This window comes from Crocodylus siamensis, chromosome 13 (assembly GCF_052110815.1).
Source record: "Crocodylus siamensis isolate JL-2025a chromosome 13, ASM5211081v1, whole genome shotgun sequence".
Classification (NCBI taxonomy): domain Eukaryota; kingdom Metazoa; phylum Chordata; order Crocodylia; family Crocodylidae; genus Crocodylus; species Crocodylus siamensis.
Window position 1 is genome coordinate 29,440,234 of NC_143407.1, and position 27,152 is coordinate 29,467,385.

A 27,152-nucleotide genomic window follows, 5' to 3' on the forward strand; every position below is an offset into this window, starting at 1 on the left:
ACACTGAAATCTTAAGATTGATTTTCTGTGTTTAGTGTTGAAATGCCTTTTACTAAGAAGTCACGTAAAACTGACCTGCATCAGAGAAGCAGCATAGATATGTGGATTAGAGTCATGGTATAAGAGTAAAGCCCTCATGTGAACACTATCACACAGGTACAAATAGGCCCCATAATGGTGTAGCTCATATTGTTCCCTGAACTGAACTGAACTATACCGATATAATCACTTTTGTACCAGTATAATTGCAGCCATACTAGGGGCATTTGCTACTTCACTGTCCAAATACACAGCAATGAGGTGGTTACTGCTCCAGATAGCCTATAACCACACTGAAATAGTGAAAGTGTCAACACATTTTTAGTAGCCTTTGGTGTGTTAAAATGTTGCTCGTATGGAGTAGGGAAGATGCATTACAGCATTATTGTATAATGAACTGCTTCACTTGTATGAGTGAACTGGTAGTTACAGGATATTAAAGACAGTCTAATGGTTTAAGCACTGAATTTGGGTTTAGATACTGGAACTGGGTTTTCTGCCTTTCTTCAGAGACTCTTAGCATGTGATGTAGGGCAAATCCACATAGGCCAGGCCTTGAAAGGTATCAGGCAATGTGAAGTTGTAGACAGGCAGACTTCTGAGAGAATCTAGTGTATGTTGCATGCTGCGTATTCCCATTAGGGTTCATAAAGACCTGCTTATTTCTCTAATAATTACCAACAAGGTAATCCTGCCTTTGTTCTCCTGCTTGGATTGTAATTTACCCTGTTCTCTTTTTTCTCGCTGCAGAGGAGGTGGTGGAAGGGAAAAGTGCTATTCTCATTGGCATGAGTCAGTGGAACTCAAATGACCTGGTGGAGCAGATTGAAACTATAGGAAAGCTGGAAGAAAATCCAGGTAACCTTCAACTTTCTGTATTTATTTATTTACCTTAACAGGGAAAAATTGCTATATCAGACACCCAGTGGCTTATTTTGTTAAGACATTTGGTGCAAATGCTGTTTGCAATGTCCCCTGGTGTAAATGGTGTTGTGCTTAATGAGCATTGGTGTGTAACTCTTAACGATATTCTACTGTTAAAATAATTCAGACAGTATTTCTGGAAAATGCATCCTTTTGGGGGAGACTATTCACATGGGTTTGATAACTTCAGTGGGTTTTGCTGGAATGCAGAATTCTACGTTCAGAGGAATAGGAGGCAGCATCCAGGTTTGTGCTATGGTAATGGGCTAAGATAATATGTAGTTCCTGTTTATCTCATGTGTGTGCCACAGCAGTGGCTCTTGGTGCGGGCGTAGTGATCATAGTGATGCAGTCAGCTCACTGCGCAGGACCAGACTCTTGTACTTTTACTTGGGTCTGCACCTTGCTCTTCTGAAGTCGGCTAAATCATTCATGGAAAAAGATCTCAACTTTTCGAAAGCAACCTATGGGCATTGGTCACCTAGGGTGTCTTTACACATGGTTCAGGGTGGGCGGGCGCTTTAATTAGTGTGGCTCTGAGGAGCCACTTCAATTAAAGCGCTTGCAGCATCTCATGTATTCAGCATCCTGCACTTCAAAATGATGGTGGGAGTGCTTTAACTAAAGCTCATTCGACAGACTTTAGTTAAGGCACCCCCTCCGCCAATCTGAAATATGAGGACATTGAATGCATGTGACCGCCGAGGCTGCTGGAGCGTGCTAATCAGCAAACGCTTTCTAATTAAAATGTGTTGGAGCAGATGTTGGGCACGTGTATTGGTGATCCCTAGGACTTATGTTTTCTAAAGCCCCAAAGAGCTAGACTTTTAAAGGTGGGTTGCACTCGCATTCCTATGAAATCATTGGCAATAAGACACCCAATATCATTTAAACATCTTTACCTATGTGCCTGAAAGGTGAAGCTCGAAAGGTGAATTGCATCAAGAGGTGAAGCTAGTAAGTCTTGGTTTTTTTTAAATGTTACCCGAATCTCCTGTTGGCTTGTGCACCCAGGCCACTTTATGAAAATTTTACCGTAGGGTATTGTTTGGTATTGGAATCTGGCTTGAGAGATTTTGATAAATTTGTTCAGGTGAGTGTAGGCTAATTAAGTGATGAGTTGAATATCATTAAATTTCGAGAGAGAGTTTCTGTTTAAATTGAAGGGAATTTATTTGCCTTTGTCATATGGCTCCCTAAATATTTTTGAGTGATTATATATTTTTGGGTTTTGTTTGCCATCTTTTGAAAGGCTTTTGTTCCCTCTTTGTTTATGCAGCTGACTTTAATGATAGACTAGGCTCTCTCAGGGTGTAGGAAAAGTAAGGAATCATTTTCTCTCACCTTATGTATTCCCAGTGCGCTCTTGTACAGGTACTTTGGCTAATATTCTTCATTAGTGAATTTTTTGAGTTTCATCTCCTGGTGATTAAGAGTGCAGACTGAGGTGCAGCTCCCAGCTGTAACTCAGAACAACTTTTGCAAAGAGTTTGGAGTTGCAACCTTGCCCCAGACCTTGCAGAAATTCAGTGTTGGTTCCAGGGGAGAAGGGAGCCTGCAGCCAGGTTCACATAGCAATGGCTAGGTCTCTTTGCCAGTGCTCTTGTTTTCAGCATGGGCAGAGGTGGGGAGGGGGAGGTGCAGAAGAGGGAGCTCGTTATTGGAGGAGTCAGATTTTCACCCAGTCAGCCATTTTTGAAGCTGTTTGCAGCTGTGAACTTGTGTTTGGTCACAGCTATGAGCTGCTTTGTGTGGCCTGATCAGGCAAAAATTGTCACTCCTCTCTGTACCTTGACACATGGACCAGATGATCCAAGTGGTGTGTTTTTAATTATTAAATGGATAGTGACAGATGGAAGAAGCCATCTACCCTTGGGAGTGGCATTAAGAGGCCCTTCTAGTTGCTTGGTAACTTGCTTCAGTTGGAGTGACAGATTCAGTTGGGTTTTGTAAGAGATGCTTGCTGAAGCATAAGCTTCTTTTCTTGACTCAAGGCAAACGAGATAAATCAATCTAATACAATATCATGTGCAAGATGCTTTTTATTTTTAATGCCCATGTTAAGGCTGGTCAGCCTGGACTGCACTCCTAGTCCTGGATTTCCTTCAGAACTTGTGAGCTTTTAATATACTAATTTCCATATTATGGTGTTAGATCCTAGGATAGTGTTGCTCATTATTGCTAGTGCCCCATGTTTCACCTTGGGATACTGAAGCACAGAGAAATTATCTTCTCCAAAATCGTACAGGAAGCCAGTGAAAGAGCTGGGAGGGGAACCCAGGTTTCCAGTACTACACCTGACCCACCTCTTGCTGTCTTAATTGAGGAGCTTTTTCTTTTTCATTCTGCGACCAACATTGAGCTCTCATGGGCTCATCTCTTCTCCTAGCTCAAGTCCTGCCTTGCCTGGTCCTCACCTTGTTTGCTTTAAGGAGGGACTAAGAGGATAACTGATCTGGCTGGACCATCATTTGCAAACAGTTTCATTTATAAAATGTGCTATGTTTAAATAAAACTTGGTAGCTTGCTACCATGAGTGAGGACATAAGACTTTGCTCTCGACGATGCATGGGGGCTGAGCAGATCTCATTGCAACCAAAGTCAGTAGGTGCAGAGGGTCTGAAAGCACATCTGAAAATCTGAACTAATATCGCAGTAGCTCGTATCAGGCTGTGGTTTTCATTCTCTCTACAATGTGAAAGGAAATGGAGCAACAGCTGTAACATGCCCAGCCTGCTAGGAATTGTCCTTGATTGGACACCTGCTATATTCATCTGACTCAAACTAGGCTAGACGCCTCATTGCATGTTTTTTTCCCCCTCTCTTGAACTCTCCCATGTTATACTGTATGGTTCAATTCTATTGATTAGCTGCCCATTGATTTTCCTACTGTGGAATTATCTGCCAAATGCTTATAGATCTTATCATTGTGTTTGGCTGCAGTTAATTATACAGTGCTTTTGTTAAAGACTGAATTGCATTACTGATTACAGAATTTTAGAGCTCCTTTTTGCGGTTAGTAACTACAAAATACAAATAATAAAAGCAAAGAACAGGCAAGGTATATTTCAGGAGCGATATTATTTTCTGAGGGACTATGGTATTTTCTGAAATTAGCTACAGTAGTAAGACATTTCAGTCTTCATTACAGTCAAAGCTTGCTGCTCTTTTTTTTTTTAATCAGATACGATTTTTAACCAAATAATTTCACCGTTAATAGAGGTTACGTTCTGATATCTGTGCTTACATAGAATAGATCTGTTACTTATTCCCTGAGAGAAGACTCATTGAAGTTGGTGGAGCTTTGTGAGTACCTAAGTCCACTTAAACCTTTTTTGAAAGCTGGCTGGATTTATTACTTTTCAGAGACTATTTGGGAAACTTGTTTGCAAAGATTAGGCTATTTTTTTTTTTTTTTTTGAATTTGGGAGTTGTCATTCAAGGCAGCCAGGCTGCGAGGGGAGCTGGACGGTTCAAAGGCAGCAGGGTTTTTCATCTCCCTTTTCAATCCAGCCCTGGGGTGGAACCTCTTAGCATTGCAGAACCAGACAATGGTTTGTAAGAAATGAGTGCACACTCTTTTTCAGGGTGTCTGTAATGTGAAGCACCACCCTAACTGGCACCTTGTCCAAGTGCTCAGAAGAGAGGCCACAATTGAATACAGTATTCCCATTTTGCAATCCACTGGCGAAAGGCTTGATCCAGTACTATGGATGTCAACTAGATTTTTTTTCCACTTAAGTCAGTAGGTGCCAGATTATTTCTTAAAGTTGTGATTTTTTTTTCAGATGAACTGAAGAGAAATAGATGCCCAAAGTCCATTAGCTTGGGCAGGTCTCTTTTAGAGACCTCCCAAAATCCCAGCCCAAACATGCAGGGTCTTTCTTTAATACAGTTCCCTGGAAAAAGGGGCCCCAATTGGTGCTATTTAACAGAGCTACTTTTCTAGCCTTGGTAGTCGTGGTACATGCTTTGGTACTGAAGGTCTTGAATTTGGTCCCACTTCACTCCTTCTGCTGGTAGCAAGAGTGAGCATTCATTTATTTTTTTCAGCTGTTTCCTTCGACAGAGGAGACCCATCAATAGATGGGAAGCTGGGGGAGGTTTGCACTGCTATTTTCTCTGTTATGCCATTTTGTGGGTAAATCAAAGCTATCTCTTTTTAATGCTGCCAATCCAACATCTTTTCCTCAAATGTAACATTTACATCAGGTTTTTAAAAAATGCAGGACCAATTCCATAGTCATTAATAGAGCAGACAACTCCCACTGGCTGGCAGAATCACCAAATCTAATCCCTGGCTCTGAACTGTGTGTTCATTGCAGCTGAGAAGTAAGCGTTGCAGTTTTAATCAGCTTCCAAGACAAGCGTTTCTGCCAGTTGCCTTTGCAGAAAGCAGCACATTTGGTTCTTTTTAATGGTTTAATAGATTGACTAATAAAGCACACAATTAAGAGCTGTTTCCATAAATGAAGATGTATGAAAGATCGTGCACGCTCTGGGCAGAATTAAAGACACACTGGGCACTACTTTTTAAGAAGCAGTATTGCCACAACTCCTGTGCAAGATGTGCGAGGTTATTAGCACCCTTATAAATGGCAAGTGTATAAACTAATTCGATTGTTGGTTCTCTGTAAATGCAACCGAGAGCCCTTGACCAATATAGTTTTCCCATCGATGCTCCGAATACTTCTTCAGGGAAAAATCTGACAACACTATAACGATGACTTAATACATTTAAATGGAGAGTAACACAAACAGCAATCAAGCTGAATTAAAAACTTGTAGGGCTGCATAAATTATCTGGATGGAGCGGTTTCCTAGTGGTAGAATCCAAATGTCATTGTAAATATCCCATGGTCAAACTCAGACCTGGTATTGAGCAGATGCAGCATCAGTGAGATTGCATCTGCCTAAGTCATCAGAAAAGAATTTGGCCTCTTGGGGTTTTGACTTTTTTTTTTTTTTTGAGTCCTCGTACCCTAGTACTTCTGCTCTAGATCCTGTGCACACTTATGCAGTGGTATAAGCAAGTGCCAGAGTGGAGTAGGATGAACTTTGGGCTGCCTTTAATTTTGTAGAAGAAAAGTTTAAAAACAACTTTGACTTTTTGTTTTTTCAAAGATTGTCGGAGATTTTATAGCCAAGGCAATCACTGTATCTAAAGGAAAACAACGCTCTCTTCTGCTTTAATTAGCAAGCTGGGCATGTCATCTTTATAATGATGATATGCTGCCATCTAGATTGACCAATTACAATTTGGTCAATTTAAGACAGTCTCCCCATTTCAGTGATGAGTGAAGTCCTAGCCAGAGTCGCATTGGTTTGGAATGGATTTTACCCAGGCTGTGGAAGAACCCGACTGTGCTAGACCCCTACTGATGGCTCTGGGATATGCTGCATGGTGAGAAGCTGCATCGTAGTTGGTTAGAAGCAATGTGCTGCAATTGGATAGGGACCTCGCAAGGGAGTTAGTCTTGTTCTAATTCTCACTTCTGCCACTGACTTGCTGTGTGACGCTGGGCAAGTCGCTACACATCCCTCAGCCTTTGGCTTCCCCTTTCTCCCTGTGTCTGTTTAGACTGGAGGTTATTCAGGAAAAAGACTGTGTTTTATTCGGTACTAGCGGAATCCCGAATGCAACAGAGTTTATGAACAGGAGGACTGTAGATAGCTTCATAATTTCAAGTTGGACATTAAATTGTCTTTCATCTTCCCCCTCCATCCTTCTGAAAAACAGGACATTAATTAAATTGGGCTAATAATTGCCAAGCTTAAAAAAAAGTGGGGGAGGTAGGGAGGGAAAGTCTTTCCTTTCAGAACAGCTGGACTTTCCTTTCTCTCTGGAAACATCTGCTCTTGAAAAGACCATATTAAGCAGACTTTTGTGTAAGTACAAAGATGCCATAAGTGCAATTTTTTAGTAAGATTAATATATTCATGGGATGTTTGAAGCCTCTTTTTGGTTTCCGAAGTTCAAATGGCTGTAATTCTCTGAAACTGCTGCAGTCAAATGCAATTTTTTAACAAAAAATGCAAATTAAATAATCTAGAACTCGCGTGTTTATACATTTGGATGGCTTAAAATAGCTGCGGTGCTAGTGGCAGTAGTTTTTGACAAATCAGTGGAGCCAGGATACCACACACCTGCTTGGATCCAATAATTTCCTATGAGGTTTTGTTAAGCTTTGGGGTTTTCAGTATTACTTTTATCACTGCCTCAGGAATTTGGATACCCAGCACCCATTAAAAGTAACTTGGGGATTGTTACTAGAAATCATTGGGCTTCCCTTTATTATGACACCCACGTGACACTGTAACAAGATGTTCCTTATGGCTAGGATAGATACATCAGGCAAAGTAGATTTTAGGAGTGTTTTTATGGTTTTAGGGGAGAAAATAAATGACATTATTGTTCATTTATAGTGCTATTATATATTATCCAGCTGGGCTTTGTGGGAGGCTTTGGAAAAATGTTCCCTTAAGTCTGAGCACAGTGTAGTCACCCTGCTTTTCATTGTGCTCTATCTGGGAAGAGGCAAAACTGCAGTAAATATGCATGGAGGTTCAGAACATGAAAATTCATCAGTTGTGTCGGGAGGGTAAGAATTTGTTTGCCTGTCAACTTGAACCGAGATTTTTTTTTCAACTAGTCTGAGTCTCTTGTTCCTTCTGCTTTGTGTGCGAAGGTCTCCTACGGGCAAAATCATTGTGTAGCTTGCCTAGTGGAAGTGTCAAGTGCAACTTCAGAAGTACAAATGCATAGGTGGCTTATGGCTTAGGCCATAATTTGATCTCAAAGTGACGGAAAGGGGAGTACAAAACTTCCCACAGGTGAGCCAGGGTCTGCCCGAACCCTGTGGAAACTGAATTCCATGCCTGGCTTTTTTCCAACTACGCAGTTGGTCTAATAAAAGAGATCACGTCTACTCAATGAACCTTGCCTGCCTATGTCCGTAGACCAACACGGCTACAACCAAAAACTCAGCAGCACGTCTGGCTCGATGCCTGTAATCAGGGTTGAAGCTGAAATTTTGGTTTCACTAACCCCTTCAGGGGCTGACGATTTCAGCTGGCGTTGAGTTAATATTGCACATAAGCATCCCAGGTTTGGGCCAGTATCCTGTCCTGCTGGCACTGTACAAACAAAGCAAAAATATGGTCCTTTCCTCAGTGTTCACAATCCAAGTGTTTTTCCCCAGTTCCCAGGACATTCACAGACTTAGGGCTTTTACCTCTAGTGCTGGCTGTCCTTTTTTTGGCCTCTCAGGTCTTTCCAGAGTACGTTGCACCCTAGCAGAGTAATGAGTGGGGTTGAAAGTAAGAAGCTATACTGCTTTGTAGCAATGAGCACACATGCATCTTTTCATGGTCAGGACCCAGCACAGGAGTTTAATAACATTTAATACCTCATATTATTCTGTACTCTTAGGCTGTTCCAGTATTCGGTTTTGCTGGAAAAAAATCGCTTCAAGATTTGCAGGTAGCAAAAATTGCACCTCTAGTGCTGAATTTTGCACTAAGCGTAAGTCACTGTTTACAAGCTGTAGAGGTCCATGTGTGTAGTCTGGAGCTCATGTCTTCTGTTCCCAGTGTGGTGGCAAAGGCGGTAGTAGCTGGCCTGAGGAACTGAGTCTGTTAGGAACCAGACTCATAATTTTTGAATGCCTGGGGTGGGCAATATGGACAAGTCTCACAGGCTATCTGAATGAGGATTTGCAGGTTATGTTAACTTTTATAAGGCATACCCCTTAGTTCTGTCCAATCTGTGGAGAAGTTGTTCTTCCACCTACAAATAGCAGAAATGGAGGAGGCAGTGGAATGAATACACTACACAAAATACTAGAAAAGAAATTACAATTCCCCCCAACCCCCCCCCCCCCCACAAAACAAACAACCCCAAACCCCCCAGAACAACCCAGTGTTCCTATAACCTTTATTTTTTGAATTACTGAAGATACCACTAGTTATAAAGGGCCATCATCTTTACAAAGTTTCTTTATCAGACCCTGGATCCTTCATGAAACGTAGCTGCTCTCCAACTTTGAAATTCTCTTCAGATTTGCTGATGATAAGAAATATTAAAGGCAGTGCAGAGGGTGTTGTCGAGGCCTCCTTTGGGATACTCTGCACAGTTCTGATCTCTCTCTTGCTCAAGAAATATGAATTACAACTGGAAGTGGGGATAGGCAGAAGAATGGAGAGCCTTCCTTACAAGAGGCCTGAAAAAGCCTAATAGAACAAAGCACCGTGATTGCTGTGAATACACCGGAGGTGAACCCCAGCAGCAAGATAAGTTGAAGGATAATATGAGCTTGAGAGCAAGTAGGTATGTGCTGACACTGGCCTTGTACAGACATTCAGGTTTTTTTGGGAGAGTTGCTGCTCTGCCAGGAGAAACGACAAGTGTACAGATGTTGAGGCTTTTTCTCCCAGGGTAAAAATGGCCATTCCAGAAAAAAACCTATCAACCTGGGAACAGCTCTCCTGGGAGTGATTTAACCCTGGATTTTCCTGGGACAGTGAATATCTGTACACGTTATGGCTTCTCTCAGAAGAGACCACAGTCCTCCAGCTTCTCCCCCCTGCCAGGAGACACTGGACACTGTTGCTCCAGAACACTCCCCCTTCTCAATCCCCACATTGTGCTATAAGGAAATGCAGGCTGACCATGGACAGTCTGGGGCAGCTAATCAGGGCTGCCCTATGCACTACTGCAGTCTGCTGCCAGGCAGGCTAAGGAAGCCTGCAGGGACGCCAACAAGTGTACACAAGCTCCCACCCCACCACCCCTCACCTCCACCTGCACAGTGTCAGCACTGCAGACTTCCCACTCTTCAGGGCCTTGGCATTTAGATGCCTATACACGTGGCTCTGGGTAAGTTTCTGTACCCGGAGGGCAAACCTGGATGAATTTTCGCAGGTTATTTGAATGTGTGCATGCAGCCATTGGCCTTGTGCAGACATTTAGTTTCTCTTGGGATCATTGGTTCTCTCCCAGGAGAAGCCATAAGTATAGAGGTGTTCAGGCTTTTTGTTCTAGAGTAAAAATGGCAACTCCAGGAAAAAAAAAATAACCTGAAAACAATCAGGGTTAAATCACTCCCAGGAGAATTTCTCCTGGCTCAGGTTGGAGATTAAAAGAGAGTTTTCAACCATCAGAGGAGTGACACCTGGAAAAGAGAAAAGATGTCTGTGACAGCAGGGGACTGGAGTTAGTGACCCAGATGTTGTTCCAGTACGTGTTCCTAGAGGTTGAAGATGAGTGATAAGTGGCAGAAAGTGACTGGAATTACTAGAGGTTGCATGCGACTCCCAAGTTTGTTTTCAGTAGTTTAATTATCATACAGTCAAAAATGAGCTAGTTTGAGCTGTCTGCACAGTGTGGTTCCTCTTTTCAGCCAATACCTTTCAAATGCCAAGTGAATATGGTAGTCTAATATAATATATTTGCTGCAGGGAGATTTGAAGAATTAGGCAGCAGCCAAAATTTATTGTTGCAAATCCTGAAACTCATTCCTACAGCCATGTTTACAATACTAGAAGTATATTTACTGGAGGGATAGTTGACAGGCTCAGCACCCCAGCAGTCATCAATATTGACAAGTCCTACAACAGCGAGTCCTGTTTCACTGCTCTTAGACTTGGCACAATGGAGCAATTCAGAAGAAACTATCACTCCCATTATCCTTCTTGCCCAATGTCACTGCCTTTGCAGTGTTAGACAGTGTTCCTGGCTCCAGCTTGATCAGTTTTGATGCATACAGAGTCTTAGCACTTGAGTAATTTAGACTTGCCTTTTACAGTCCATTGATTTTTCACTCTTCAAATTTGCATTCAGAACTACTTCTTCCTCATTTCATAGGAAAATTAAGGAAGTCAGAGCTGGGAGATTACCTGGCAGCTCTCTTCCAGCTAAGTCAAGAGTATGAAAGTGTGCACTTCCTAGCGAGGCTGTGGAATCTCCATCCTTGGAAGCTTTTAAGAGCAGTTTAGACAAACACTTAGCTGTGGTGGTTTAGATGGGGATTATCCTACAAGAGCCTTGAAAAGAGGGGTGGACTGGACTGGAGGACCTCCTGAGGTCTTTCAGTTCTACAATTCTGTTGTTGTAAGGCAATTTCTGGAGTTTTAAAGCGAGACTGGAGAATTATGCTACGTAAGAGCACGCTCCTTGAGATGGTTACATGGCCTGATGGTCAGATTTCACTGCCAAAAAAGCTTTCTGTGGTTATCAGCTTGCTGTTCCTCTTGCCCTTCTCTCTGGTTACATCTCCATGCATTTGTGCTTAAATGAATAATTCCTCTCTAGGCTTGCCACCTACATCCTTCCCAGCAAAAAAAAAAAAAAAAAAGCAGAAACCTACGATGAGCCTGTGAATTGCTATTTTTTCAAAATGTGTTGCAAAGGGTGCTGTGCAGGATTTACTGCTGCCTGGAACTTCAGCCACAGTTGTCAGAGTAGGTGACCTGTGTGTGATGTGATGACCACATTTCCTTTACACAAACTGGTGTAAGTGATCGGAAGTTGGTTCAAATCTGTAAGTAACAAAACTGAAAGCAGTTTACATGCACTTCTAAGTGGCTGAAACTGGTTTAAGATAAACTTGGATAAATGTAGTATCAGACTTAAGTGATTTAGGTTAAATTGAACTTTTGTCCCAGATCCCCTCCAGATTCAAGTTAACTCACAGTTCCCCAGCATCCCAGGATGCTTTGTTCCTCCCCAGGAACCCCCTGCCTTGCAGGGCGGGCAGGCTAGCCTTGGCCCAAGCTGTCTGCTCCAGGTGAGCAGGGACTCATGCTGTGGTGCCCCCCAGCCTCTGGCCTGGGCCACTGCAGGTGTGTGGCTGCATTTCTGGAATCAGTAGTAAATGTCTGTTCACTTGCTTATCAGTTTGATCTACACAGCTCAGATTACCCTCTGAAGATTGACTTGATTCAGCATCAGACTTTTTGACTGTCTGTACTTAGCATTAGGGTCTGACTGAGTGTTTAGGCAAATGAACAAACTCCCCTTTGGCTTCAGTGCTCACACAGGTCCTTTCACTTTGTAATTCCCAACAAGTCACTTGGCAATCGGTGCAAGACTGTACTGTAAAAAATGGGCCAGAGTCACTGTTGGGGCAAGTGGAGAAGCTGAGCTGACTTCTGGAGAGCTTTGCTGGCTTAGGCATATTTAATAAGTTCTTCTCTAGAAGCTCCCCCAAAAAACAAATATTTCACTGGGTAGCTATTTAAATCAGGTGGGCACTGGTGAGCAAATCTAAATTAAATGTGCATTTAAGAGCTGGAAAGTGTTAACAGTGAGATTTTAATGCATTATTCTCTCTCTTTTTATCTTTCCTCCCTTCCCCCTTTCTCTCATGCACAAATTAGTGTAGGTCTCCATAAATATCTGGAATTGGATAAAGGAGCACAGAGCTCCATGGGGTGATAATAAGCGCTTGCCACTGCACAGAGAGATTAGCAGTGGTGCTGTGATTCAGGATCTAAATGCGGCCAGCAGGGAATGGCACTCTTCACTCTTGATTTTTGGAAACCTTCCCTCCACCCCAAATAACAGTCGTCTTTTGGTGAGTGAGAGAAGCACAGAGCATCTCTTCACCAGCCGATGCTGAAATCCTCAAGGTAAGCCTGGCAACTGGGCTGTGAGCAGCTCTGCTTTGCCAACCAAATCAAGCATAGCAAACGGCAAACCCTTAGCGGTAGTGATGCTCCCGATGTGCTGCAGAACTTTTGAGATCACACACTTCCTCCGCTGGCTGCTTATCTCTTGAGCCTTGGCTCGTCCTCCTGCTCTAATCAGCCTGCTAGGAGATGCGTAGTGCACAGGCTCAGCTGGCCGGCTCACTCTGCAGGCTGCCCTGTAGCCCTTCAAACATCCAGACCTTCATTGCGGATGTAGAGTTGATGAAGCGTGTAAACATATGGATGACTTCAGACCAGGGAGCCATCTCATTTATGGGACACCTATGCTTAATGGTATTCCCAGACTAGATCAGATCTTGGGTTCCTTCTGTGGCCTTTGCCATGCAGCTTTTATCCACCTGTCTTTTCTTTAGGAACCCTCCATAACCAGGCCACCTCCCTACCTGCATTCTCTAATTCAGCGGTTCTCAACCTTTTTTTGACTTGAGGCACCCTGAATAGGCTTGAGACACTCCTCAAATTCCAGCTCTTAGTTTTCACTCAGTTTTTGGACTGCAGCAAAAATAATAGAGCAGTTCTTCTGTTGCAAAGAACTTGTGAAGACCACGACAGATCTTAATGGTTTTAACACTGTGGACTCTTATTCCTGTCTTTGGGCTTACCTTGTGAATCACCCTGTATGCACAGAAGTCTTGCTAAGTTGCAGAAGAGACACTAACAATAGCCAGAGTGTACAGGACAGCAGAGCAAATAGAAAATCTCTACCAATGACACAACACCCTTGAAAGGATCTGCTGGCACCCCAAGGTGCCCACAACATCCGAGTTGAGAAACACTGCTCTAATGGATGGTTGATTTTTCTCACCTCTCTCTCCTCCAGCAATAGTGATGTTTAAGGAATTAAAGCCAGTCACCAAAGCTATTCATTCTTTTAATGGTGAATTAATATTCTTTCACTGGAAGCAGCAGGTGCCCCGTTCCTCAAGTGCCCAGCACAGCAGTCTCTTCTGCTTGGGACTGGCTGATCGCAGCAGGGCAAGAGGGAGCAGCAGCTATATTGTGTTGAGCCGAATGGCCTTTCAAGATTCTCGGTTTACTGTTTATTCTTGCAAATGCAAAACGTGTTTGAACTTTGAGACCGCTTGCTTGCTGTCTCTGAATGCCTCCATTATCACTACATGTTGTAGTTAATTGGTAGAGATTTTCTATTTGCTCTGCTGTTCACTGTTCACTTTTGCTACTGATAATGTTTCTTCTGCAACTGAGTAAGACTTCTGCATATCCAGGCTGTATTAAAGAATGGCTTGAAAGAAAAAAAAATGACTGCCGGTTGTGTTGAATTTATCAAAAAGCAAGCTTTTAAAGATTTTGCAATCCTTTGCTGATAGAAGGCATTGTACGAAAACAGTCTTTAAACCACTGTCCTCCTTGTTCTTTTCAAATTCATCTTTTGGCTTATTTGTTCTGACAATTAGCTGCGCTCAGATAGGAAAAAAGTTTCCCTTTTGAGCAAGGGGTTACTGGCGTGCTTTTTTTTTGATGGATGTTGCGCTCCCTTCCTTTTGGCTATTGGGTATAATTTTAATTGCCTGCTACAGTATCACAGAATAATCCCCTTGACTCACCCTTTAATTTTAAAGCATGTTCATTTGAAGCTATATTTTTGTTAGCTTCACGCAAGTGAACCTTGGTACTAAATCATTTTTTGGATCCTGGCAGCTTCTGTGTTCCAACATGGAAACCAGAGGTCACAGCTAAAATAACAGGGCAGATTTCAGCACTCAGCTGGAGTTATAGGTGCTTGGCAGTCGTGAAATTAAATCAGTGTAATTATGTCAAAAATACTTCCAAGCTAAGGTTGCAAAGTTGGACACTAATATTAGAAAATACTAGTCTCTCAGTCATCTGTGCAGCCTTAATTCTGCTCCTTTGTGCACATGCTTTATGACTTTAATGGCACAAATGTGCACCATTTTTTTCTTCCCTTATAACTGGTGAAGAAAGCTGTGCAATGTGTAATACTGGGCTAAGGCTATGCCTTGCATTGCAATTCTCAGGTGCAATTGCAAAATATGTAAGCATGATTGAATTTTCTGTCATTTCTTGTTCCATTTCCTTATGTAACAAATGCACACACATTCATTGAGATCAGTGGAAACCCCACCTTTGGTTTCAGTGGGCTTTGGGAGGAGGTCCACACTTGCACTGGATTTTTACCGAGTGTGTTTTGTGCTACAACCGATTTGGCTTGCCCTCAGCGTTTCCATGCGAAAATAAAAACATAGGTTTTATAACTTTTAAAAACTTAGAGAGACCTCCATGGTGACTATTACAAAGAGACAGAGATGACTTGAGAGGTGGGTTTGGACAATGTTAGATCTTGTTGAAGAATGAGGATGGTGACCTGGATCATGGAACAACAGCTGGGGAAAAAACCACATGTGGTCTTCATGTCACGTTTGCTCTGGGAATGGATTTGTTATGATGTGGCCGTATGTAAGATGTATGTAGAAATGGGATGGTGCTTTAGGATGACGACAAACCATTTCTGCACGTGTATGTTAATTTGGGCCGGCTGCTCAAACTCACACTTGTTGTGCGCTCTGGTGGTGATGGGTCAGTTTTTGTGATAATTTTCATTAGAAGATGTATTTTTCCTCAAATTTATACCCTCCGGGGTATAAGTTGATTATGCCTTGAAGTGGTAAATGGAGCCTCTCTTTGTCCTGCTCCTTCTCAAGCGTTTTGCTTGAAAGCAATGAAATTGTTTACCCAAATTGCTTGGGAGAAAAAGTAATGAAACTTGACCTCAGTATGACATGCAGAAGAAAAGCTGTCTGGTTTTGTGCTGTTCTCTCAAAGGACTCATTGTGTGACAGAAGGTGCATTGACCTCCACTGGTGCAAATAGCAGATGATAATTAATAGCTCATTTGGAAAGCATTCAGGTTTACACCCTGTTCTGATTAATACATTGTTTACTTGAGGGATATGGAAGAATCTGCTCGTGTTCAGGATTTTACTGCAGATTGAATGTCTTCATTTAATAACACTGCACCAGCCTTGACCATTCATAGGACTGGTAATTCAGGATAGAGAATTTAACTTCTTGGCCATCCAGGTATGGAAAAGCATTATTGTCTGAAGCCATTTGGGGACCTGTAAGAAATGAGCTGAGAAAGTTGCACATCAACAAATACCCCTTTAGCAAACTCATCTTCTTTGGTCCTTCTTGGGAGTCTCAAGTGAGAGGTCAAGGACCTGATAAACTATGGAGTCTAAAATAAACTCTCTTGGGTTTAGAAGTGACCCTGTGAGGTTAGCATGGCCATTGTTATGGTCTTGCCTTGCTGCTGCCTGTATTGCTTTTTTGAGGTGCAATTGTATTTCAGGGATCAGTGTAGTAAAGCAATATGGTCCTTCAGTTTTGTTTGACTCTCCAGCTCTGTGTTAAAAACAGGCCACATGCTTCTTCTGGACACATTAGTAAAACATGATAGTGTGACTGGTCTATAGATGTTTAAAAGAAAGGTGGGAGGTGCAGGGAAGGTGCAACACTTTCATGTCCTGGAAAACATGGTTTGTATTTTATTACAGTGTCTAACAGCAAAAGGGGCAGTGACCAAAAAAGGAGATTCCTCTTAATACTTATGGCTATTTTTATATGGTAGACTAATGCATCCTTTCATTTGACACAATAAACAAATTGTGACTACATTAGAAAGAGTACAGGAAGTTCATTATTGCATATTTTAATGCATGTTTATTTGAAGAGTTGAAGAAAATTCATGAGACTAATCGTTTTTTGTTTCTCTGAATTTTTTTAATGATATTTCCTTTCTCTGCTCAAATACTGTGGTACTCACTGTCTATTTTCTTTTGCTGGATAAACGTCATTCTTGTACAAGTAGTCTTGTTATATAAATTGTATACGTTCTTTTGATTAAGATCTACAAGAGCATCAAAGTAAAATGAACATTTTACTTGGGAGAGTGATTTGGTGTTAGGGTAGGGGACCGGGAATCGGGAATTTTGCTGTTCCAGAATTTCTACAGACTTGTTTTATTTGAAGTAAGTCCAGCCCAGGTTTTCAGAAGTGTCCACTTATTTTGAGAGGCAAGCTTTAGATGGTGAAGGCCTCATTTTCAGTTATCCAAAATGCGCGGGCACTTCTAAAAGTTTGTTCTTTGGTCACTCTTGTGCTGCGGGTTGATTTGTTCTGGAATTTTGTACGTCATTTCAAGGTCTTTGGGCATGCAGGATTATTTAAAGCTCAAGTATTGGGATTATACCAATGATCTCTGATGCTTGGATGTTACTGGAGAATCTGTGAGTTTGAGTTCGGTGAAAGTTGAGTGTCTGCCTCCTTTGAAGCTTCTTTAAATTTCCCAGCATGAAAGAGTAACTCCTCTCCCACTAAACAAAAGCTAAGAGGATAATGGGTAAGGGAAACTTCCAGTACAGAAGTGCCACAAAGGTGGTGAAACTAGGGCATGGGGTGGGGAATGGCAGGTGAGGTGCCATAGGACTTTCCTAGTGATGAAATTATGAGGCTTGACTCTGGCATTCCTGCTGATGGGAAGGAGCAGGACAAAAGGAGTCTCCAATTAGCACTTTAAGGCATCATCATCTCCATCTGTGGCAGAGCACCAGCTGGAAGGATATCAAACAGCAGGCTGGTTTTGAAGTATACACTTGAACAAATGCTGCCACCTTCTCAAACTTGCCATGAACAAACCATCCCTATCAACGAATTGGTACTTGTTGTCCAGTTATTATTTCAGGGTACTTTACACATGTAAATGAATGAAATCTCCAGCCATTTTTGAGGGATGTGTAAATCATACCCATTTTGGAGGTAGGGGACCAGAGGTAGAGCAAATCTGGCTAGCCTACCCACAGTCGTATAGAAAGAGTGCTGAGGAATGAGCAATGCCCCCTAAATCCCTGTGTTGTAACCGCAGTGCCGTGATGCCCAACTTTCCAGTATAGCTGTCCATGCACACTTGAACAGATGGGACTAATCCATCAATTAAACTTCATAAATGTTGCTGAGGTCTGCAACATACATTTTTAAAGACGTGGTGAAGAAAAGCTCAAATACTTGATGGGAAGAATAGCGGACCTGCTTTATGAAGTCCCAGTCCTGTTTTCTTGGTATCTTTTTCATATCTGAATCCTTTCCAGTGTATGTGTAAAGGTTAACCTTGGTGCTGACTTTGTTGGCTGATGCGTTCAGTAAATCTGTCCATCCCCAAATCAAATAAAATTAAACAATTTTGGAAAGACTCCCCTGTTCAAGGAAGTCTCATTTTGAAGCAAGCTGGGGCAATTCCTAATTCAACTTAACGGTTAGGAATAATTTTTTAGGCAGCAGTGTTGGAGAATAGTGACTTCTGAAGCAATTTGCACTGGATGTGAATAGAGCTAGGCTTGTGACCTTTGAAATGGGGATTTAGCAATAGCTTTGCACATATTTGCTTGGCAGTCAGAATTGGTATCACTTTTTTCTGAAAAGTAGCTCTTCAGAGACTGATTTGCAATGTGCAGTGCTGTCTCCTCACCTGGGGCTTTGGCAGAAATTGAGGCACCTCCTAGAAAGTACTTGATAATCTGTAGATTAAGGCTGTAATACATGGATCCTGGTTTTCTCTGATTTTTTTAAAAAACAAACCAACCCAATTTTCACTTAGTCACCCCAAATCCACATTTGTCCATGATTTAAATGAAACACCACTAATTTATGTGTATATATATGTGGTGTTTCATCCACATTTATATTCACATCCATATATATATATTAGTGGTGTTTCATTTAAGTCATGGACAAATGTGGATTTGGGGTGACTTTTTTTTTTTAAACCAAAAATTGGGAAATTTTTTAAGTCCAAGAAAACCAAGATCCCTAGTAATAACCCAAGACCCTACTAGGAAGAAGACCTGAACCCAACATATTCAGCGTGTTTATGCTGCTGTTTGTGGATAGACCTAAATTTTAAATGGATTCTTATTTTTGGAAAGGCCCCAGGATTCTTTAACTCCAGTGACTCTTTACATTTTTCATAAAGACACATGCAGATTTTTTTTTTTCTCCATAAAATCTCAGCACCCACAATTGAGGCCAGATTCAAACAAGGCTTCAGGGTGCTTGATGCTGAGCTGCCTTGAGTATTTGGCCACAGAAGTTGCTCACGGTGCTCAGTGTAAGGACTTGGAGGCCGTGAGTTCTTCTGTGGATCTGGCCTTGTGGAAAAATAGCCCCAGTTTCTACTGAATATTGGCAAATGTTGTTGATAGCTCTTGATTTAACACATTCTGGGTTAAAGGCAGATCAGATATTTAGTTAGGTTTTTTTTATTTTTCACTGCATAATAGATACTGTCACTGTCATTAGATAATTTCATAAAATATACCCTTCTCTGACTCATATCATGTCATTTTGTTCTTTCAGTTGCACATTGGAATTTTACTTCTGAAATGTCAGTGCTTTTTTATTTTATTTTATTGCACTGTGTGTTTAATTGCATTTGATTTTTGTTTCTTCACTGGAGATAGAAGCAGCCCACACCTTGTTTGAAGGACACAGCTTCCCAGCCTGAATTATTATTTACTCTGCTTTTAAATAATCTTGTCTCAAGTGCGCCTTTTGGCCTCCATATACTTCTCTCATGCCTCATCCTTAACCTGCAAAGGTGTTTATCTGAGGTATTTAGTATAATTAAAAATTGCTATTCCAAAATTGCATCAAATGCATCCATGTTTAATTTCTTGAACCCAATGGTAGCGCAGTTCATCAGTGCCTATTTGGTCTCTGTATGGACATGCATCATATTTGAGTAGATTTTTGCCACACTGGGTCAAGAAACTGTCATCTAGTCTGCCTGTCACTCTAGTCTTCCTATAAGAGTCTTTTTCTATGCTCCTTTTGGGCATAACAATGAATCTCAAATCATCTATAGAGTCTTGATCACTTAATTCAATTGCTTAACATTTGAATTAAGTCTTCAAAAGGAGACTAGACAGCCACCTAGCCGGGGTTGTTTGACCCCAGCATCCTTTTCTGCCCGTGGCAGGGGCTCGGACTTGATGATCTGCTTAGGTCCCTTCCGACCCTACCAACTATGAAACATTTATTTCTTTGCTCTAACCTCTTCATGCTAACTATTTATTTTCAACATCTTGCATCTAAAAATCTTCTGTGTTAGGGCTTTTTAAAATAAGACTGAAAAAAACTATTAAAGCTTATTTTTGAAAAGTATAAAGGGGGAGGGGGTTAAGCATATAAACTCTCACCGAGCAGCGGAGAGTTAAATCTGGGAAACTCCTACTGACTTAAAAGGCAGAGGGTGGCTTACTGTAGGTCACCTGCTCCACCATAACGGTGTTGTGCGTCTGCTTCATTGCTACCATAAGCAGATCTCTAAACCGGGGCATCTGACCTAAGAATAAGACAACTGCTAAATCACTATGGTTTAGATTGAATTCACTGTAGAATAGAGTAGACAAATGAAACGGTTACTGTGGATTAGCTCATGCATTTTATGTCCCTTTCCTCATTTTCACGCCAGCCAGTTCAGTTTGTTCACCTGTTCTTCACCCTTGTTAATTAATTCTTGCCCAGGGAATGGCTTTTCCAAGGCACCTGTCTATCAGGAGTAGGATTCTCTTGCTTTAAGACTGCCGTTTCTGGTTCCTCAACAAAGCAACTTTAGGGCTGGTTTTTTCAATATGCTTCTCATGCTGCGAAGGCAATAAATTCTAAAAGCTGCAGCATACCTCGGGACTTGAACATAATCATTTTTACCAGATGAAGCCTAAAAATAGACGCTGGCATTATTAGTATTTTTGCAGCACAAAAAGTAAACAGGGAAACAAACAAATGGCAATTTGATTTCTGTAATGCTGCCTACCACAAAGGATGACTATTGATTCAATACACCCTAATTAAATTTTAAGAGCCATTAGTCAATTTTGCCAGCAATATGCTAACATTTTGCTCTGAATATCCCAGCTAATTCAATTAAAATGTTGGAAACGATGATAAATTCTCAGGTAGGCAATTGACAAAATGTAATTATTAGTCACTTAAAATATAACTGACTGTAAAATGCCTGTGAAATCCACTTTGTCTGTGCTTCATATGCTGTGAATACAGACTGACGGATTATCTTTCCAGTGACCTGTGTGAGAGACCCAAGTGACCGGCTGCTTCTCCTGGGAATCTCCCTGCCATCCGAGCAGTGTCCTGCTTTGTCTCGTTCCAGCGGTTTATATCTTCCCGATTAGGCAGTTTTGAAATACAACCATACAGAATTCCCAGCGCAAGATGTGGCAAAGCTTCAACATGTAAATGAGTTCATGTGACCCCAGGATGAAAAAGGAACAGTAATTGTATCAAGTTGGGATTGAAAAACGGCATGGATTTTAGTGACATTGTTGTTTTTGAGCTGACAGCCTGCCCATGTCATTGCCTGTAATGACACACGGGGTTCCTTAGATTCTTCCCAAATTTGGTATATCCAAGGGTTTATTAGTGGGACCAAATTTATTGCAGGGCTTGGGGAATGTTTTCCTGTGCTTGGTGCCTACATTTCCTCCAAGATTTTCAGGGGAGAACAGTCTCTTTGTAAATCCATACAAAAGGGCCAGTTTTCAAAAGCACACAGCACTGTACTCTGTGGGAAGTCCCCACGTTGTCTTGTGTTGCGTCAGGGTTGATGGTTGGATTTATATAGGATAGTTTGGGTAGGGATGATCCTGCCCCAGGCAGGGGGTTGGATTAGATGACTTGTACAGGTCCCTTCCAGCCCCACATCTCTGATTCCAAGATTTTTTGGATCCAAATTGAACATGGGAAGCTACGATCTGAGATTCCAGGCTCGGTCATTACTCCTAAGGATCGTTGCCTCCTGGCTCTCCACCCACCCGCTAGGGTGACAAGAGAGTAGGTAATCTAAATGTCTTTGCAGACAACTGTTTGAGAAACCGCTCGGGTTCCATCAAACCCACTTTTGGTTTAGTTGGGAATTAATTGAATGGTACATTTCCACAAAAACATTTTGGCTCCCGTAAATCAGCCTTTTCCACCAAAACTGTGTTTAGCAAAATACTTCTGATAGTCTTTGTCAGCACTTAGTACACTGAGTTTTCCTGAAAATCTGTCCCTGGTTGTGGGTGCTATTCTTAATTGAGCAAAGCTCTACTTGAATCTATGGGTGATTTTTTTTGCCTATGTAGAGATGGGGCCTGAAGTCTCTGATGGGAAATCATACAGACATACAGTAGCCCACTGGATTCCACTGATGTACTATATATATAAGGGGCAGGCAAAATGCGGCCTGTGGGCCAGATACGGCCTCCCAGGCCATTGTATCCAGCCTGCAGGGCCCCTAAAAATAATTTAGAAAAAAATATATTAATCTGCCCCGGCTGCCTGTCATGCAGCCCTTGGTGGCTCGCCAAAACTCAGTAAGTGGCCTTCTGCCTGAAATAATTGCCTGCCCCTGATATATACGGTGCTATAGGTATATACTGGTTTAGTTCAGGTGACGTGTTCTGATCATTACCAACGAAGAGAGCCATGAAAGCAGAAGCAAAACCTCTGTCTTTCAGGACAGCAAATTATATACTAGGCACTTAATGCAAAAGCAGGTCAGCCAAATCATACTTAGCTCTAACTGGTGCTTGCACAACCTATTGCACTGTGTAACTGCAGCTGAGTGTTACTCAAACAAAAACATCTTCCCGACTTCCATTTCCTTTCAAATTGTTTGCAATGTGGCCTTTATAATGGGGAACTTTACTGAGTGCTGTAAGTAAGGGACAGCAGACTCCAGCAATATGACTTCCTTTTGCCCGCAGTTATCTGCTATTTCTTCTTTTTGTTTTTTCTTCTTCTTCCCCCACCCCTTCCCCTTTTCCCTCTAGGGTAGCTCATCTACTCACTAGAAAAAAACAGAGAAACAGAATGACACAACATCTTGGGGTTGGTACCTTCCTATGAAGTGTCCAGCACTGGCCACTTTTGGATATTAGGTGCTCCAGCAGCCCGATTTGATATGGGTCCTTCTCAGAGACCAGGGAGGGAGGATAGCCAGTCTTCAAGAAACTGGCCACCACTTCATATCTTGAATTATTCTCGGACTCTGTGGGAAGCAGATCCACAGTTGCATATGTTTCCTTGCTTCTCTTGTGGTGATGCCCTTCTCAGGCCCTTCCCCTCACCTCTCCAGTGGTGAGAAATACTGCTGCGGTGTTAACCACCCAGGGTTTTCCTACTGGGACATCAAAAGGCAGCCTAGATCAGGCTTGTCCAACATGCACATGCAGCCCTCCAAGCTGTTTTCTGAGACCCGAGGTGCTGTGACGGGAAATGAAAGTAAACACTGTGCTTTTATTTCAGGGGTGGGGGGTGATGTGATGCCACTTCCTGTGAGGTCTTTGAATATGGCTCGCCAGCCCGCTGGGTGATAAAAAAGCTCATGATCCGGCCCCACATTCAAAACGGTTGGACAGCCCTGGCCTAGATCTTATACTTAACCTGTTATGTATAATCTTTTGACAGTCAACAGAGAAGGGACAACTTTAGTCAAACAGGATTAAAAGCAGCTGGAACATAATGTTTGCTGATGACATTCCAATATCTGTTGGCTTCAGCTGGCCTGAGTCTGACATTACATCCAAATCTGGAACATCTGCATTGCTGCACACAGTGTTATCTAATACTCCTTTGCACCAATCTTATTTAACTTTGGCCACTGTAGTAGTTCTTTTTATAGATATAGAGCTGTATATATTTTTAGTATGGCTCAGCAGTGCCTCAAGATAAGTTTGAAAACTTGTCGTCTTAAATTCTCGCATTGATTTAATTGTATTCTGTATTCTTGGAAAATCAATCAAACTAATTTGTATTTTTAGCTAGAAGGTCACATTTAAGTAATACCTATACACACTTGGTATGTGTGTGCTTCATTAGCCTGTCACATTCCTAGGTGCCTGTTAATTGAGACATCTATCATTCTGTCAGCTTTACGTCAAGAACGCTTGCACACCATCTGCCTATCATCCTTAAGCTGTGGGATATATATTTTTTTCCTTTCCATCATGAATGTTGAAGCAAGAATATCAAATGTTGTAATTCTGTGTGTTGGTAGATGTGAAATTTAAAATAAAACCTAACGCGCTGGGGAGAGGAAAAAAAAAAAAAAGAAGGGTATCGAATGAATCATGCTGAAACCATTCACTCCCAAAGCCTCATGGGAGTTATTTATTTATTTAGTGAGCGAGTTATTTATTTATTTAGTGAGCAATTAAACCAGAAAAATGTTCAGGTCAGGGCTTACCACCTTCTCAGTAATGCTAAAGTTCAGTTATCAGGCTTTGTTCATTAGTTAAGCACGTAAGCAGCCTGTTTTTCTCCGTGTTCTCAACTCTGTGGCATTGGAGTCCCTGCACACTTCACTACTGTTGCACTGAACGCTTGTCTTGTCTGCTCTTTCTAAGCCTGCTTGCACTGTCAGTGGAAAGACGCTCTTATATTTGAAGTGCTGGATCAGTTGTTTGTTCTGCCACAGATAATATTGTGCGATTTATTTTGGGGGCACACGTCCTTTAAATTTTGCTGTCTGTTAATTCCTTGTCTGTGTAATGTAGATGATCCTAAATCCACAAAATTTTCCACCTTCCCCCTGCCCCAACATGCATGGGGCATGCATGTTGACTGTCTATTTAGATTCAGGTTCTTGGGAAGGATTGTCCATCACATATGGATTTGCTTGGGCACATACTTGGGCCCCACACTTTACAAAGGATGTAAATAGATTGAAAAGAGTCCAGCAGAGAGCAACAAAAATGCTTGGGAGCCTGGGAAGTGGGGTTTAAGAGGAAGGACTGAAAAAAAAAATAGGGTTATTTGGTCTGGAAAAGAGGGAGCTGAAGTGGGGGATACGATAGTAATCTTCAAATACCTGAAGGGTGATTATATAGAGAGGGTAGAGATGGGCTTTTCTCTGTGACCTAAGGAAACCAGACTAAGAGGAAAGTCCTCAAACTGCAGCAGGGGAAATTTAGGTTGAAGATTAGGCGGACTGGAAACATTGGAACAGGGTACATAGAGAAACTGGAATCTCCATCCCTGGAAATTTTCAAGATCAGGTGGCACAAACGCTTGGCTGGGATGGTTTAGTCAAGGATGATCCTGCTGTAGCAGATTGTCAGTCTGTATAATAATTTTGATTTGCCCGGGCAAACATGCCCCACAAGATGCAGCATAAAGCAGCAATCAGCAAACAAGGGGAGGCCTGGTAAATAAAGGGTTAATTCACAACCTAGGGTCTTTTCCCAGACCCCGAGAGGGCAACTCCATCTCTGTGCTGCTTCCTCAGCATTGCAGTCCTCCCTCTTCCTTTGGAACGAGTTCCCTGGCTCACTGCCTCTGCTCCCTTCCCTGGGAGCCTTTTAACTTCCTTGTACTAGCCAGTTATCCTCATCAGCTGGACCAGTCTGCCTACCAGGCATGCAGTCACTTTTTCCTCCTGACTGCAGCTGAGTTGCAGCCCCTGAGGTACACAGCCTGCTACACCTCCCTTGAGTAGGGGGTTGCACTAGATGACTGTGCAAGGTTCCTTCCAGCCCTACTTTTTTCTGATCCTATAGACAGTGCCTCAGGCAACGGGGCTCTGATGTCACTGGGGTCCAGCAGAGGTGGTTGGAATCCAGGCAAGCAGCTGTGGAAGTGACGGTGAAAAATCCTGCAGATGCTGTATCTGGAGAGCGACTTGGGAGTTAGTTATTTAGTTCCCAATGACTTGTATATGATACACCTCATGCTGCTCCTTTTTAAATCTGAGTTTGCTCTCCCCAAGAAAATGAGCTTAGGGAAGGCAGAAAATAAGACTGCTGAATACATGCAATATGCTGTGGCTTCTGGAGAGAATGGGACAGTCATTGCAACCCTTCTCTCCAACTTTTTATTTGGTTTACATGCATTCAGATTGAAAGTCTGATGGCTTTTCTGAGCTGTTATTTCCTTCCCCTTCAGTATATCTTTGACTCCCTTTCCCCCTCCCAATTTATATAAAACAGGCTTTTTATGCATGGAACAGCATAGTTATAAGTGATGACAGGGGCACTTTCTGATCGGCTTCCTGAGCTGCTACATCTGGTCCCATGCCAGCGATGACACCTGCAAGGAACTGAACAAAACCATAATGAAAAATCCTGAGCAAGATGGAGTTTTGAATTGCATCTGTGGCGCAAGCTAATTAGACACCTCTGTTTCTCTCTGGTTTGAAACAATCCTTTTTCTATATGAACCTCCAGAAGGGAGCACAGCAATCCATTTGCAGTTGCAGTGTGAACTCAGGTGGGTCCTGACTCACACCAGCATCAGAGCAAATTCTTTCCTTTCCTGCCCCCAATGTGGAGTTTCCCCATTCAAATGTTTGGTTTTAGTACAACTGTGAGCAGGAACTGGCCTGGGGATTTCAGTAGTTGTGGACACATTGTAAATCAACACCAGGTTGATGCCACTGAGCTGGATAGAAGTGAAAATCCATTCAGTGAGCTTGCACAAAGTAACATTCATACAGTCCTATATGGTGCTGAAAATGCAGTGCTCAGATTCAGGCTGGCTTTGGCTGTAAAGCCTGGAGTCTGTGTTTCCTATAGTGCCATGTGCGCGCATTGCATTTTTGCAGGGGTGAGAAATGTCAAAATATTTTTTTTTCTTTTTCTTTTTTTTTTTTAAAAGACACTACAGCACTTGCAGCCTAACTGCATAGTGGCTCAATTTTTGAGGGAGCCTGAACACCCCTTGACTCAGGCCATTGGACCTTAAATTACCTTGGTGGGCATCTGAATTCACTAATTACTTTCAAAATCTTGGCTGCAGACTCTACCCCAGATCATTTCCGAATTCAGACACTTGTGTAATGTGGTGTGGATGTAGGGAAGGATGATATCGGGCAAAAGGAAAGAGAGTCCTCTGCAAAATGCGGGGGTGAGGAATTAAGCAGGTTCACCAGTGGAATAGTGCCATCTTCTCTACCTGTAGATGAAGGCACAGAAGCATGTGCCTGTGAGAAAAATGTTAAATATTTGGTTGTTTAAAGGATACAAGATTTTTTAATTAAGTCAGCTACACTAGAATATTGCTTTATCTTTCCGTCAAATTAAAAGCCTATCCAATTAAGTACTGTGGGGAAAAAATGAGGGAATAGGGAGCTCTAGGCTACAGGAGACCTTTGGGTATTGGCTTTTCTCGTTATTTCTCAGCCTTTCAAGTAGATTGCTGCTCCAGATGAATCTTAAGCATAGCAGGAGTCTCAGAGCTACTTCAGAGATGAAGGAAACTCGTCATGGAGTTTATGCCACCCATGTCTCATGGGATGAAATTCCTCCATACTCAAAGTCCAGAGTAAGGGTTATTTGCTACTTGAATCCTGAAAAGTAGTGCTTAAGCGAGGCATTTGGCTGGTGTTAACACAGGGATGGATTACACCTTTAGTAAGATAAATCCTATGCAGGAACTCTGCCACT

The 27,152-nt window shown here is 42.1% G+C and overlaps 1 protein-coding gene across 6 annotated transcripts in view; it reads left to right on the forward strand.

Moving 5' to 3' along the window:
- The window catches only part of PITPNM3 (PITPNM family member 3), a 334,273-nt gene that overhangs the window by 144,973 nt on the left and 162,148 nt on the right, over positions 1-27,152 (forward strand). For all 6 annotated transcript variants that reach the window (XM_090025435.1, XM_090025432.1, XM_090025430.1 and 3 more), the window contains exon 3: positions 790-897. In XM_090025435.1, the coding sequence (XP_089881561.1) occupies positions 790-897 (108 nt within the window). The remainder of the gene's footprint in view (positions 1-789; positions 898-27,152) is intronic.